General features: G+C 40.0%; 2 protein-coding genes across 2 annotated transcripts in view; one reads left to right on the top strand and one right to left on the bottom strand.

The window, feature by feature from the left end:
• osbpl8 (oxysterol binding protein-like 8) overlaps positions 1–16,774 on the bottom strand; it is a 1,018,260-nt gene that overhangs the window by 234,188 nt on the left and 767,298 nt on the right. The gene's annotated exons all lie outside the window — the stretch shown is intronic.
• Positions 1–16,774, top strand: part of zdhhc17 (zDHHC palmitoyltransferase 17) — a 133,740-nt gene that overhangs the window by 19,359 nt on the left and 97,607 nt on the right. Inside the window, exons 2-4 of the mRNA XM_072913151.1 lie at positions 10,462–10,565; positions 13,027–13,149; positions 13,220–13,297. Of these exons, the coding sequence (XP_072769252.1) occupies positions 10,462–10,565; positions 13,027–13,149; positions 13,220–13,297 (305 nt within the window). The remainder of the gene's footprint in view (positions 1–10,461; positions 10,566–13,026; positions 13,150–13,219; positions 13,298–16,774) is intronic.

Genomic DNA, 16,774 nt, shown 5'->3' with positions numbered 1-16,774 from the left:
AAACTGAAGCTATTGAGCCATATCGGTTTGAACCGTATGCAAGCGAAACCGACGAAAACGACACGACAGCCAGCGACACGGGAGAAAGCGAGGACGAATTCGGCGATCGCCTTCTAACCAACGATTGGTATGTGTTTGTTTAACATTAAAGGAAACTAACAACTATGAACTAGGTTTACAGCATATGAAATACATTTGGCAACAACATGCACTTTGAGAGTGCAGACAGCCCAATTTTCATCAATTAATATATTCTGTAGACATACCCTCATCCACTCTCTTTTCCTGAAAGCTAATCTGTCCAGTTTTGGAGTTGATGTCAGCAGGCCAGGGAAGCTAGGGTCGATATTCTTCTCTTAATCATCTTCGGTGGCATAAGGGACGGTAGAAGCGGTGTGAGCCAAGACATCCAGGGGGTTTAGCTCGCTCGTCTGCGGGAACAAACTGCCGCCATTGCTTGCCGTGCTAGCGAGGTCCTTTGTCCCTGAATTTCTCACACACTCCGGCAGATTCAATGGGGGTCTGGCGGCAGAGTTCTTTGACTTTATCGTTGGAAATGCATCTGCTTTGAGTGTCGCAGGATAACCACACATTCTTGCCATCTCTGTCGTAGCATAGCTTTCGTCGGTAAAGTGTGCGGAACAAACGTCCAATTTCTTGCCACTTTCGCATCTTTGGGCCACTGGTGCAACTTGAATCCGTCCCTGTTCGTGTTGTTACACCCTCCGACAACACACCGACGAGGCATGATGTCTCCAAGGTACGGAAAACAGTCGAAAAAACGGAAAATAACAGAGCTGATTTGACTCGGTGTTTGAGAAAATGGCGGATTGCTTCACCGTGTGACGTCACATCGTGACGTCATCGCTCCGAGAGCGAATAATAGAAAGGCGTTTAATTCGCCAAAATTCACCCATTTAGAGTTCGGAAATCGGTTAAAAAAGTATATGGTTTTTTTTCTGCAACATCAAGGTATATATTGACGCTTACATAGGTCTGGTGATAATGTTCCCCTTTAACCATAGGGCCGGGGCCTATTGTTGGGCTGCGAGTGCCCCCTAGAATGTAACACAACTGTTTTTTCAACTGTGGTCCCTATAGGCTGCAGCGTTACTTAGTTGTTATTAGGGTTGAAAAGGGGTGGAAAGTTTCCGGAAACTTTCCGGAAATTTACCATGGGAAGTTAAGCTCGGGAAGTTTGGAAATTTTGACCATTTTTTGATTATTCAAAGTTGGACACCATCCATCTTTTTCTGTAGAATAAGATGAGAGGCTTGTAAAACACTAATGCAACGTTGTTAGCATAAATGAATGGGATTTAACATCGAGAAAATTAGCATCACGGCTAACGGAGAAATATTTTCGGTTCATTACGAGACTGTGGTGGTACATAAACCTAGCTAGCTAGAGATATTGGCCCCAAAATCATTTAAGTAAGGAACAGCTGGCTGGATTGAGTGGAAGTCTGCTGGAGTAGTCTACAGTCATACAGTAACAAGCAATTACACCTCTATTCCACTTAAATACCATAGATCAGTGGTTCTTAACCTTGTTGGAGGTAACGAACCCCACCAGTTTCATATGCACATTCACCGAACCCTTCTTTAGTGAAAAATAAAATGTTTTTTTTTTTTCAAATTCAAGACAAAGTTATATGTTTTTGGTAACACTTTAGTATGGGGAACATATTCTAAGTAACAAAGACTTAATTTAGAGTTATTTGGTTAGAAGGTTAGGGCCAGGGTTAGAGGGTTAGGGTTATAATAAGGCCATGCTCGAATAAGGCATTAATAAGTACTTAAAGGGGAACATTATCACCAGACCTATGTAAGCGTCAATATATACCTTGATGTTGCAGAAAAAAGACCATATATTTTTTTAACCGATTTCTGAACTCTAAATGGGTGAATTTTGGCGAATTAAACGCCTTTCTATTATTCGCTCTCGGAGCGATGACGTCACAACGGGAAGCAATCCGCCATTTTCTCAAACACATTACAAACACCGAGTCGAATCAGCTCTGTTATTTTCCGTTTTTTCGACTGTTTTCCGTACCTTGGAGACATCATGCCTCGTCGGTGTGTTGTCGGAGGGTGTAACAACACGAACAGGGACGGATTCAAGTTGCACCAGTGGCCCAAAGATGCGAAAGTGGCAAGAAATTGGACGTTTGTTCCGCACACTTTACCGACGAAAGCTATGCTACGACAGAGATGGCAAGAATGTGTGGATATCCTGCGACACTCAAAGCAGATGCATTTCCAACGATAAAGTCAAAGAAATCTGCCGCCAGACCCCCATTGAATCTGCCGGAGTGTGTGAGCAATTCAGGGACAAAGGACCTCGGTAGCACGGCAAGCAATGGCGGCAGTTAGTTCCCGCAGACGAGCGAGCTAAACCCCCTGGATGTCTTGGCTCACACCGTCCCTTATGCCACCGAAGATGATCAAGAGAAGAATATCGACCCTAGCTTCCCTGGCCTGCTGACATCAACTCCAAAACTTGACAGATCAGCTTTCAGGAAAAGAGAGCGGATGAGGGTATGTCTACAGAATATATTAATTGATGAAAATTGGGCTGTCTGCACTCTCAAAGTGCATGTTGTTGCCAAATGTATTTCATATGCTGTAAACCTAGTTCATAGTTGTTAGTTTCCTTTAATGCCAAACAAACACATACCAATCGTTGGTTAGAAGGCGATCGCCGAATTCGTCCTCGCTTTCTCCCGTGTCGCTGGCTGTCGTGTCGTTTTCGTCGGTTTCGCTTGCATACGGTTCAAACCGATATGGCTCAATCGCTTCAGTTTCTTCTTCAATTTCGTTTTCGCTACCTGCCTCCACACTACAACCATCCGTTTCAATACATTCGTAATCTGTTGAATCGCTTAAGCCGCTGAAATCCGAGTCTGAATTCGAGCTAATGTCGCTATAGCTTGCTGTTCTATGCGCCATGTTTGTTTGTGTTGGCTTCACTGTGTGACGTCACAGGAAAATGGACGGGTGTATATAACGATGGTTAAAATCAGGCACTTTGAAGCTTTTTTTAGGGATATTGCGTGATGGGTAAAATTTTGAAAAAAACTTCGAAAAATAAAATAAGCCACTGGGAACTGATTTTTAATGGTTTTAACCCTTCTGAAATTGTGATAATGTTCCCCTTTAAGAAACACTGGCATATAGTATATGCCATCAATGTGCCGGGGACCATCTCTTCACAAAGACACACCCCCAGGGCTCCCACTACTAGGTATATATTGACGCTTACATAGGTCTGGTGATAATGTTCCCCTTTAAGGCAACACTTGCCTTGACCTTAAAAAGTAAACGTTTGAGGCCTGTATATGTGTATATATATATATATATATATATATATATTTAAACAAATGTGTTATTAGTATTAACATATATTTTTTTCCTTTTATTGTTTTGCTGTATTTTTTAGTTGTTGCTGCTGATAGGAAGCGCGGGGGCTGTACCTGTCTTGTAGATTGTTATAGTAACAATAGGTTAAGCTTTGTCAGCTCATTGACATGCTAATGAAAATGAGCACGGCCAAAAACTGTAGAGATGGAGACCTAGTTGAACATCTACTCCCACATGTGAGCAACATTGCAGCGTGCAGCTGTTATGCATATAGTTATTATTCTCATCACCAGCTGTAAGTCGACCGTGCGTCATGCTGGCTAACGACAGCGGCGCATGGAAGCTTGTCCTCGTAATGATTTTAAAACTACGCTGATGTTGTTTATGACAGCAATGGCGCACCATCAGCGAGCGCAGAGCGGATGCGCCGCATTTGCAAGAGGATCTGTTTCTCTGGGCGATTGAGGCTAATTGTGTTTTTTTTTCCCCCCGCAGTGTTGCTGTGAGGTTAATTGAATGTGAGAAGTAGCCCAGATGCTGCGTCGCACATGTGACACATTAGATCTTCCACTGCAGGATTACATGAGCCTGATTTGTCTTCTGCCTTCACTGCGTTCCTATCTTGCTGCTGTTTGAATGATTGATGATGTCATGATATCATCGCCTGCAAAAAATACACTAAGACCTAATACAGTGCAATCTCGATTTACCAACTTCATTGGTTCTCAAACATAACTTGAAATGTTTGTATATTGAAGCACATTTCTCAATAAGAAACAATGTCAATATGAACTAGAAAATTCCCACGGAAATTTCGATGGGCCTGCTATCTGTGCCCCGGACCGCTGGCCGGGGGTTGCCGGAAGCCGCCGTACTTATTAGATGGTGCCGAGTGTCTGTTTAGGTGTAACTGTACAGAACGAGCCACAGAGCTAGCTTAAAATAGCTAACAAAAATGCTAACACTTAGCATGTGTGCTAATGATAGCATGAAAACAGTCAGCGTGTTTCATATACCAAGTTATACGACTCAAAGGTGTATGGCTGTGGAAATAGAAAAACAATTGTTAAATTGGATGAAAAAGTTAGCATGCTATCGTTTGCATGCTAACAGGTAACAAGTGTCACATACCAAGTTATATGACTCTGGGTTAAACGGTTGCAAAACTAGCTCAAAAAGTTAGCATGCTAATGTTAGCATGCTAGCAAATGAGCATGATAATATTTAGCTTGTGTCACATACCAAGTTATATGACTCTAAGGTGTATGGCTGGGGAATTAGAGAAAAAAAGAGTACATTTTGCAAATAAAAGTTAGCACTTTAATGTTAGCATGCTTACGTGCTAACAGCAGCATGCTATCAGTTAGCATGTGTCACATACCAAGTTATATTACTGTAAGGTGTATGGCTTTCTAAGTGGAGAAAAAAAGTAAAGTTAGCTAAAAAGGTAGCGTGTTTGTATTAGTATGCTAGCATGCTAACATTAGCATGGTAACAGTTAACAAGTGTCACATATGACGTTATATGACTCTAGCGTGAACGATAGCAAAATTAGCTCAAAAAGTTAGTACGCTAATGTTAGCATGCTAGCAAGCTAACGTGAGCATGATGATAGTTAGCTTGTGTCACATACCAAGTTATATGACTCTAAAGTGTATGACTGCGGAAATAGAAAACAAATTGTTTAATTAGATGAAAAAGTTAGCATGCTATCGTTTGCATGCTAACAGGTAACAAGTGTCACATACCAAGTTATATGACTCTGGGTTAAACGGTTGCAAAACTAGCTCAAAAAGTTAGCATGCTAATGTTAGCATGATAGCAAATGAGCATGATAATATTTAGCTTGTGTCACATACCAAGTTATATGACTCTAAGGTGTATGGCTGGGGAATTAGAGAAAAAAAGAGTACATTTTGCAAATAAAAGTTAGCACTTTAATGTTAGCATGCTTACGTTTGCAAGCTAAGAGTTTACAAGTGTCATGTACCAAGTTACTTGACTCTGGGGTAAACGGTTGCAAAACTAGCTCAAAAAGTTAGCGTGCTAATTTTAGCATGCTAGCAAGCTAACAGCAGCATGCTATCAGTTAGCATGTGTCACATACCAAGTTATATTACTGTAAGGTGTATGGCTTTCTAAGTGGAGAAAAAAAGGAAAGTTAGCTAAAAAGGTAGCGTGTTTGTATTAGTATGCTAGCATGCTAACACTAGCATGGTAGCAGTTAACAAGTGTCACATATGACGTTATATGACTCTAGCGTAAACAGTAGCAAAATTAGCTCAAAAAGTTAGTACACTAATGTTAGCATGCTAGCAAGCTAACTTGAGCATGATAATATTAAGCTTGTGTCACCTACCAAGTTATATGACTCTAAAGTGTATGGCTGCGGAAATAGAAAAAAAATTGTTAAATTAGATGAAAAAGTTAGCATGCTATCGTTTGCATGCTAACAGGTAACAAGTGTCACATACCAAGTTATATGACTCTGGGTTAAACGGTTGCAAAACTAGCTCAAAAAGTTAGCACGCTAATGTTTGTATGCTAGTATGCTAACATTAGCATGGTAACAGTTAACAAGTGTCACATATGAAGTTATATGACTCTAGGGTAAACGGTAGAAAAATTATCTCAAAAAGTTAGTGTGCTAATGTTAGCATGCTAGCAAGCTAACGTGAGCATGATAATATTTAGCTTGTGTCACATACCAAGTTATATGACTATAAAGTGTATGGCTGCGGAAATAGAAAAATAATTGTTAAATTAGATGAAAAAGTTAGCATGCTATCGTTTGCATGCTAACAGGTAACAAGTGTCACATACCAAGTTATATGACTCTGGGGTAAACGGTTGCAAAACTAGCGCAAGCGTGCTAATTTTAGCATGCTAACAGCAGCATGCTATCAGTTAGCATGTGTCACATACCAAGTTATATTACTGTAAGGTGTATGGCTTTCTAAGTAGAGAAAAAAGTAAAGTTAGCTAAAAAGGTAGCATGTTTGTATTTGTATGCTAGCATGCTACCATTAGCATGGTAACAGTTAATAAGTGTCACATATGACGTTATATGACTCTAGGGTAAATGGTAGCAAAATTTGCTCAGAAAGTTAGTATGCTAATGTTAGCTTGCTAGCAAGCTAACATGAGCATGATAATATTTAGCTTGTGTCACATACCAAGTTGTATGACTCTAAGGTGTATGGCTGGGGAATTAGAGAAAAAAAGAGTAAATTTAGCAAAAAAGAAGTTAGCACTTTAATGTTAGCATGCTAACAGTTGACAAGTGTCACGTACCAAGTTATATGACTCTAAGGTGTATGGCTTACAGATGTAGCGGCCAACTGTAGTTACTGACTGGTTTTCTGAAGTGTTCCTGAGCCTATGTGGTGATATCCTTTACACACTGATGTCGCTTTTTGATGCAGTACTGCCTGAGGGATCGAAGTTCCGTAATATCATCGCTTATGTGCAGTGATTTCTCCAGATTCTCTGAACCTTTTGATGATATTACGGACCGTAGACGGTGAAATCCCTAAATTCCTTGCAATAGCTGGTTGAGAAATGTTGTTCTTAAACTGTTGGACAATTTGCTCACGCATTTGTTCACAAAATGGTGACCCTCGCCCCGTCCTTGTTTGTGAATGACTGAGCATTTCATGGAATCTACTTTTATACCCAATCATGGCACCCACCTGTTCCCAATGTGCCTGTTCACCTGTGGGATGTTCCAAATAAGTGTTTGATGAGCATTCCTCAACTTTATCAGTATTCATTGCCACCTTTCCCAACTTCTTTGTCACGTGTTGCTGGAATCAAATTCTAAAGTTAATGATTATTTGCAAAAAAAAAAAAATGTTTATGAGTTTGAACTGAATATGGGTTGAAAAGGATTTGCAAATCAAAGTATTCCGTTTAAATTTACATCTAACACAATTTCCCAACTCATATGGAAACGGGGTTTGTACAATAGAATTTGGGGAAAAAAAGTGTAAAAATAGGAATTAGCATGTCACTACACATGAAGTACACGGTTGTGTACTTATGGACTAAGTACATCATATCCAAAGACGATTCTAAGTTTTTATTCTAATTAGGGTCCAATAAGCCCAAATAGCAAAGAGAAATAAAAAAAAGCATGTAAACAGCTTGGGCCTTAAGCGGTTAAGACACTTAAAAATTAGCTTTTAAAAATGAGAAATGCATAAAATCATCAAAACTCATCATGTTAGATTTTTGGGTGAAAAGGCAGTGCTTCATTGGTTTTGGGTCAAATATCTTTAGTGTTTGTTTATATAAGGACGACAGAGGCTTCACTACACATTTAGTGGACAGTCCCCAGACCATGGCACAATAAGACAGATGGGATAAAGACATATGGGATAAAATCATGTGCAACTTGAACAGATAAACAAGGTCTAATAAGCCTGAAACAGTTTATATTTATTTTTATGGTCTTAGTCATTTTTATAATATCGCCATCAAATTTTATCTTAGGGTGTTGTGGTTTTTGGTCAAGGATTTTGTTTTATTTATTTAGTTACATTTAAATCCAAAACATTCCAGTCACACCAGGAGATAACAGCAGTTAGGGCTCTCTCCTGCTTTGATGGTGAACCATAGAGAATTTAATCACATAGCTGTCCTCCTGCCTACCCCCGCTCTGAAAAGTGTATCGACGTAGTGGCGTGAGTAACAATACAGACAAGCTAATACAACGGAAAAAACAGCAGAAAATCATTCAAAGTACACAAAAATTGTGTTTCAAACCATAAAAAAAGGAAATAATTAAAATTAAAAAAGCATTTAAAGAAATGTACTATTAATAACTACTATTAGGCAAGGCAAGGCCATGTTATTTAAAGACCATAATTCGTTCCTAAGGTGCTTTACATGAAATTAAAAGAAGGAAAAAAGGAAATATATTTTTAAATTAAAATCAATCAGATGCTGTAGATAAAATACAAAACCCAAAACCAGTGAAGTTTGCACGTTGTGCAATTCGTAAATAAAAACAGAATACAATGACTTGCAAATCCTTTTCAACTTATATTCAATTGATTAGACTGCAAAGACAAGATACTTAATGTTCACACTAAGAAACTTTTATTTTTTTTTGCAAATAATCATTAACTTAGAATGTAATGGCAGCAACACATTGCAAAAAAGTTGTCAAAGGGACGTTTTTACCACTGTGTTACATGGCCTTTCCTTTTAACAACACTCAATAAACGTTTGGGAACTGAGGAGACACATTTTTGAAGCTTTTCAGGTGGAATTATTTCCCATTCTTGCTTGATGTACAGTTTAAGTTGTTCAACAGTCTGCGGTCTCCGTTGTGGTATTTTAGGCTTCATACTACAGTACTAGACTGGACTACAGGCAGGCCAGTCTAGTACCCGTATTCTTTTACTATGAAGCCACGCTGATGTAACACGTGAATTGGCATTGTCTTGCTGAAATAAGCAGGGGCGTCCATGGTAACGTTGCTTGGATGGCAACATATGTTGCTCCAAAACCGGTATGTACCTTTCAGCATTAATGGCGCCTTCACAGATGTGTAAGTTACCCATGTCTTGGGCACTAATACACCCCCATACCATCACACATGCTGGCTTTTACACTTTGCGCCTATAACAATTGGGATGAGTTCTTTTCCTCTTTGTTCCAGAGGACATGACGTCCAGAGTTTCCAAGAATAATTTGAAATGTGGACTCGTCAGACCACAGGACATTTTTCCACTTTGCATCAGTCCATCTTAGATGAGCTCAGGCCCAACGAAGCCGGCGGAGTTTCTGGGTGTTGTTGATAAATGGCTTTCGCTTTGAATGGTAGAGTTTTAATTTGCACTTACAGATGTAGCGAGCGACTGTAGTTACTGACAGTGTTTTTTTGAAGTGTTCCTGAGCCCATGTGGTGATATCCTTTACACACTGATGTCGCTTTTTGATGCAGTACCGCCCGAGGGATCGAAGTTCCGTAATATCATCGCTTATGTGCAGTGATTTCTCCAGATTCTCTGAACCTTTTGATGATATTACGGACCGTAGATGGTGAAATCCCTAAATTCCTTGCAATAGCTGGTTGAGAAATGTTGTTCTTAAACTGTTGGACAATTTGCTCATGCATTTGTTCACAAAGTGGTGACCCTCACCGCATCCTTGTTTGTGAATGACTGAGCATTTCATGGAAGCCGTTTTTATACCCAATCATGGCACCCACCTGTTCCCAATTAGCCTGTTCACCTGTGGGATGTTCCAAATAAGTGTTTGATTAGCATTCCTCAACTTTCTCAGTCTTTTTTGCCACTCGTGCTAGCTTTTTTGAAACATGTTGCAGGCATCAAATTCCAAATGAGCTAATATTTGCAAAAAATAACGTTTTCCAGTTCGAACGTTAAGTATCTTGTCTTTGCAGTCCATTCAATTGAATATAAGTTGAAAAGGATTTGCAAATCATTGTATTCTGTTTTTATTTACCATTTACACAACGTGACAACTTCACTGCTTTTGGGTTTTGTACTTTCAATTGTCATTTGCAAAATTAAATAAGTGTTTTCTCATGAGAATCAAAAGTCATTCTCATTTCAGTTGCATGAACATGTTAACGTGAATATACTAAAGATGTAAATAACATTCAACAAAGCATCCAACATTGAAACATTGCACTTCCTGTTAATGATAGACATTATCTCAATTAACTCAAGTATCAGTATTTTGATTTGAGAATTGATATTACAGCCATAATATCTGGTATCGCCGGTATCAATATTTCAGTATTGATCTGCAGATCAAAATTGTTTATGTAACCAACCTTGCTTCGCAACTACCGCTTTTTTTCCGACCAAAAAATACGAATAAGTCAAATGTTTTTATCGAACGCATTGTTTATTGATATCAATTACGTGTCTACCGCAATATATATTGATAGGGTTTTATCGGCCCTGCCTTACAGGATCATTTTGATCACAATAACCGTGATATGAAATGTTCATGTTGTTACATCCCTAGTTCCTCTGTAAATGAGGAACATGCACTGCAAAACAGGAACCAGTTCAAGTGTTTTGATACGTGGTAACTGACTTCGAGGTTCTTGTTTCAGGAAATCAAACCCCAGAGTCACTACAACCACGGCTATACGGAAAATGTCCCCCGCAAAAATCACGTGGACGACTACAGCACCTGGGACATCGTTAAAGCCACACAGTAAGTGGAGTAAAGCAGGCCTCCATGTTGTCATTCATCACATTGTCACCTCAACTGGACTGCTTGGTTGGTCTTACAAGACTTTTTGCCTCTCATCTGAGTAGACTTCATCAGTTCTTGTTCATAGACTTAGATTGGTCAGATCTGGTCTAAGACTTGGATTGGTCACATCTAGTCATAGACTTAGATTGGTCACATCTAGTTTTAGACCTGGATTGGTCAAATCTAATCTTAGACTTAGTTTGGTCACATCTAGTCTTAGACTTAGATTGGTCACTTGTCTTAGACTTAGATTGGTCATATCTAGACTTAGACTTAGATTGGTCAGATCTAGTCTTAGCCTTAGATTGGTCAGATGTCGTTTTAGACTTAGATTGGTCACATCTTAGACTTAGATTGGTCACATCTAGTCTTAGACTTAGATTGGTCAGATCTAATCTTAAACTTAGATTGGTCGGATCTAGTCTTAGACAGATTGGTCAGATCTAATCTTAAACTTAGATTGGTCAGATCTAGTCTTAGTCTTAGATTGGTCAGATCTAGTTTCAGACCTGGATTGGTCACATCTAGTCTTAGACTTAGATTGGTCACATCTCGTCTTAGACTTAGATTGGTTAACATCTAGTCTTAGACTTAGATTGGTCATATCTAGACTTAGACTTAGATTGGCCACATCTAGTCTTAGATTTAGATTGTTCAGATCTAGTTTTAGACCTGGATTGGTCAGATCGAGTCTTAGACCTGGATTGGTCAGATCTAGTCTTAGACTTAGATTGTTCAGATCTAGTCTTAGACTTAGATTGGTCACATCTAGTTTTGGACTTAGATTGGTCACATTTAGTCTTAGACCTGGATTGGTCAGATTGAGTCTTAAACCTGTATTGGTCAGATCTAGTCTTTGACTTAGATTGGTCACATCTAGTCTTAGACTTAGATTGGTCACATTTAGTCTTAGACCTGGATTGGTCGGATCGAGTCTTAGACTTGGATTGGTCATATCTAGACTTAGACTTAGATTGGTCACATCTAGTCTTAGACTTAGATTGGTCAGATCTAGTCTTAGACCTGTATTGGTCCGATCTAGTCTTAGACTTACATTGGTCAGATCTAGTCTTAGACTTAGATTGGTCACATCTTAGACTTAGATTGGTCACATCTAGTCTTAGACTTGTCACATCTAGTCGTATACTTAGATTGGTCACATCTCGTCTTGGACTTAGATTGGTCACATCTTAGACTTAGATTGGTCACATGTAGTCGTATACTTAGATTGGTCACATCTAGTCTTAGACTTAGATTGGTCACATCTTAGATTTAGATTGGTCACATCTAGTCTTAGACTTATATTGGTCACATCTAGTCTTACACCTGGATTGGTCAGATCGAGTCCTAGACTTAGATTGGTCAGATCTAGTCTTAGACTGGTCACATCTAGTCTTAGACCTATATTGGTCACATCTAGTCTTAGACCTGGATTGGTCAGATCAAGTCTTAGACTTAGATTGGTCACATTTAGTCTTAGACCTGGACTGGTCAGATCGAGTCTTGGACCTGGATTGGTCACATCTAGTCTTAGACTTGGATTGCTCAGATCTAGTCTTACACCTGGATTGGTCAGATCTAGTCTTAGACTTAGATTGGTCACATCTAGTCTTAGACTTGGATTGCTCAGAGCTAGTCTTAGACCTGGATTGGTCAGATCTAGTCTTAGACTTAAATTGGTCAGGTCTAGTCTTAGACTTAGATTGGTCACATCTAGTCTTAAGACTTAGATTAGTCACATCTTAGACTTAGATTGGTCACATCTAGTTTTAGACTTAGATTGGTCACATCTAGATTCAGACTTAGATTGGTCAGATCTAGTCTTAAACTTAGATTGTTCAAATTTAGTCTTAGATTGGTCACATTTAGTCTTAGACTAAGATTGGTCAGATCTTGTCTTATACCTAGATTGGTCACATCTAGTCTAGAGACTAGTGTCAAAACCCCAAATATTTATACTCCAAAACCAGGAGGGTGTGCCTGGGAAAGGATGGTTTCGCCCTATCGTACTGAAAAAAAACAACTGTTGAGATGCAAACAAACAGTCTTAACTGTCAAAGCCAACGACACTCGTTGAAGTGTAATTTCCCCTCGTTAGCATTGAGGTATTGTGTGGCAGAACGACTACTAAAAGTCCAAAATAGTCGGAAGCCCCCACGTAAGCATTCCATTCAGTTGTAAACAAATGGCATTCTGGACCAGAATGTTTCTAACTCCTGTTGTTTGTTGGAGGCTAAATTGCAGAGTATTTGAGGAATGGTTGAAAGGACAGTGTTGTATGTGGGATGATGAAGCCTACTCTGATGAGAGGCCAAACGTCTTCCGAGACAAGCCAAACAGTCCAGTTGCGATCGACTGAATGCCCTGAGAATGCCTCCGTGCTGTTCACCCGGTTCCTCAAGTCGGCCCTCTGCCACAGGTACGGCATCTTCGAGCGGTGCAGGGAGCTGGTGGAGGCGGGATTCGACGTCCGGCAGCCAGACAAAGAAAACGTGACACTCCTCCACTGGGCTGCCATCAACAACAGGATAGACTTGGTCAAGTGAGGGCACGTTTTCTTGGCTTGATGTCTTGGGAGCGTGTGGGGGAATACTCACTACTCTTCATTACAGGTACTACATATCAAAGGGGGCCGTAGTGGACCAGCTGGGAGGAGACCTCAACTCCACACCTCTGCACTGGGCCACCAGGTACATCCATGACTTGCAGTAGTTTGTTTTCCCCTTACACGAGACATCGGTGGTCATGTGACATCTCCTGACTCCTACATTATAGATAGCTTGCTCTCCACCTGCAAATGACCTTTTAAAGCCTCCCACAGTCGTCCCTCGCTGTGACGGTAATGGTGGCTTGCTTTACTAATCTTCATGGTCCTGTGTGGAAAAGAACTTTGCACACTTAATTTCTACCTAATCAATTATTTTTGTCCTGTCCAGCCACTCAGACAAATGATGTTGTTGATGTACAAACCCCGTTTCCATATGAGTTGGGAAATTGTGTTAGATGTAAATATAAAGGGAATACAATGATTTGCAAATCCTTTTCAACCCATATTCAATTGAATGCACTATAAAGACAAGATATTTGATGTTCAAACTCATAAACTTCATTTTTATTTTGCAAATAATAATTAACTTAGAATTTCATGGCTGCAACACGTGACAAAGTAGTTGGGAAAGGGCATGTTCACCACTGTGTTACATGGCCTTTCCTTTTAACAACACTCAGTAAACGTTTGGGAACTGAGGAGACACATTTTTGAAGCTTCTCAGGTGGAATTATTTCCCATTCTTGCTTGATGTACAGCTTAAGTTGTTCAACAGTCCGGGGGTCTCCATTGTGCTATTTTAGGCTTCATAATGCGCCACACATTTCCAATGGGAGACAGGTCTGGACTACAGGCAGGCCAGTCTAGTACCCGCACTCTTTTACTATGAAGCCACGTTGATGTAACACGTGGCTTGGCATTGTCTTGCTGAAATAAGCAGGGGCGTTCATGGTAATGTTGCTTGGATGGCAACATATGTTGCTCCAAAACCTGTATGTACCTTTCAGCATTAATGGCGCCTTCACAGATGTGTAAGTTACCCATGTCTTGGGCACTAATACACCCCCATACCATCACACATGCTGGCTTTTCAACTTTGCGCCTATAACAATCCGGATGGTTCTTTTTCTCTTTGGTCCGGAGGACACGACGTCCACAGTTTCCAAAAACAATTTGAAATGTGGACTCGTCAGACCACAGAACACTTTTCCACTTTGTATCAGTCCATCTTAGATGAGCTCAGGCCCAGCGAAGCCGACGGCGTTTCTGGGTGTTGTTGATAAACAGTTTTCGCCTTGCATAAGAGAGTTTTAACTTGCACTTACAGATGTAGCGACCAACTGTAGTTACTGACAGTGGGTTTCTGAAGTGTTCCTGAGCCCATGTGGTGATATCCTTTACACACTGATGTCGCTTGTTGATGCAGTACAGCCTGAGGGATGGAAGGTCACGGGCTTAGGTGCTTACGTGCAGTGATTTCTCCAGATTCTCTGAACCCTTTGATGATATTATGGATCGTAGATGGTGAAATCCCTAAATTCCTTGCAATAGCTGGTTGAGAAATGTTTTTCTTAAACTGTTCAACAATTTGCTCACGCATTTGTTGACAAAGTGGTGACCCTCGCCCCATCCTTGTTTGTGAATGACTGAGCATTTCATGGAATCTACTTTTATACCCAATCATGGCACCCACCTGTTCCCAATTTGCCTGTTCACCTGTGGGATGTTCCAAATAAGTGTTTGATGAGCATTCCTCAACTTTATCAGTATTTATTGCCACCTTTCCCAACTTCTTTGTCACGTGTTGCTGGCATCAAATTCTAACGTGAATGATTATTTGCAAAAAAAAAAATGTTTATCAGTTTGAACATCAAGTATGTTGTCTTTGTAGCATATTCAACTGAATATGGGTTGAAAATGATTTGCAAATCATTGTATTCTGTTTATATTTACATCTAACACAATTTCCCAACTCATATGGAAACGGGGTTTGTACATCGAGTATGTGGATGTTCATATATTCTCAATATTCAGTGTTTTATTGTTCATAGTTAATATTGCAAACCTCACATTCTGTTGTTTCATGTACATTCTGAGTGTGTTTTTCAGTAAAAAAGCTCAAATTTAATTCCGTTTTTTGAGATGGTCTGTTATAGGGTTGTCCTAATACCAATATTTTAGTACTGGTACCAAAATGTATTTAGATACTTTTCGATACTTTTCTAAATAAGGGGTACCACAAAAATGGCATTATTGCCTTTATTGTAACCAAAAAAAATGGTACATTAAACATATGTTTCTTATTGCAATCAAAGAACAATTTAGTCCTTAAATAAAATGTTATATTTACATCTAACACAATTTCCCAACTCATATGGAAACAGGGTTGTAGATCAGGGGTCTCAAACTCAATTTACCTGGAGGCCACTGGATGCAGAAACTGGGTGAGGCTGGGCCGCAAGAAAAGATTCCTTAAAAAAATCTAACATGCACTTTTTACCGTATTTTCCGCACTATAAGGCGAACCTAAAAACCACAAATTTTCTCAAAAGCTGACAGTGCGCCTTATAATCCGGTGCGCCTTATATATGGGTTGATATTAATATTAATTTTCATAAAGTTTCGGTCTCGCAACTACGGTAAACAGCCGCCATCTTTTTTCCCCGTAGAAGAAGAAGAAGCGCGCGGTGCATGCTGGGATATGTGACGTTTCATTTCCATTTGTGTGTTTATGTAAAGACCCCAAAATGGCTCCTATTAAGTGTGTTGTCTGTCTAATTATAAATAATGCAGACGAGGCGTGTTAACTGAGTTCTCAACGTTTACTCACAGCGTGCTCATAACCACATTCTAACTGCCAGCATACAACAACGCTTCTCAGGGCTACCGCGCATGCTCGTCACTATCGTTGCATGCTGGGTAGTGTAGTTGTTATATTTGCTAGCTCATAACATCACATTAAGTGACACGCGTACGCGCTTAATTCAATACTCGCCGTCATTCCGGGTGGATTGACAAAAGACCTCCAGCCGCTAGATATTGGTGTCAACAGGGCATTCGAAGCTAGACTGCTAACTGCGTGGGAACAGTGGATGACAGAAGGCGAACACACGTGACGTTTTACCAAGACAGGGAGACAGCGCCAGACGACATACGCCACTATCTGCCAGTGGATCGTAAATGCCTGGGCTGATTCAGTCTCATCTGTGGTCCGAGCTTTCAGGAAGGCAGGAATTGTCACTGAACTAATAAACGGCAACGACACTGACTCCATTAATGACGACTTCGACGAGACGGAGCCGGCCATGTTGGATGCCGTATTCGCTCAACTGTTTAATTCGGACACTGAAGAAGAAGAATTCGAGGGATTTGTGAATGAGCTATAACTTCATAAAGTGAGCTTTACATTTTTATTTAGTGTGTTGTGTTGTGTGACATTAACGTTTGAGCAACGTTGAGTTATTGATATATTGTTATTGCTCTGCACTATTTCACGTGTTACTATATTGTGATTGCACGTTTGATTTACGTAACACGAGTAAATCAGCTGTTTATTCATTTTGGGAGTGAACGGAGTTGTCAGAACGCTGGTTTGTTATCTATTAATAAAGTTTGACTG

The sequence above is a fragment of the Nerophis lumbriciformis genome, linkage group LG05, assembly GCF_033978685.3.
Source record: "Nerophis lumbriciformis linkage group LG05, RoL_Nlum_v2.1, whole genome shotgun sequence".
NCBI classification, from domain to species: Eukaryota; Metazoa; Chordata; class Actinopteri; order Syngnathiformes; family Syngnathidae; genus Nerophis; species Nerophis lumbriciformis.
The sequence above is the reverse complement of the archived record's forward strand: the minus strand, read 5'-3'. Positions and strand labels throughout refer to the sequence as shown.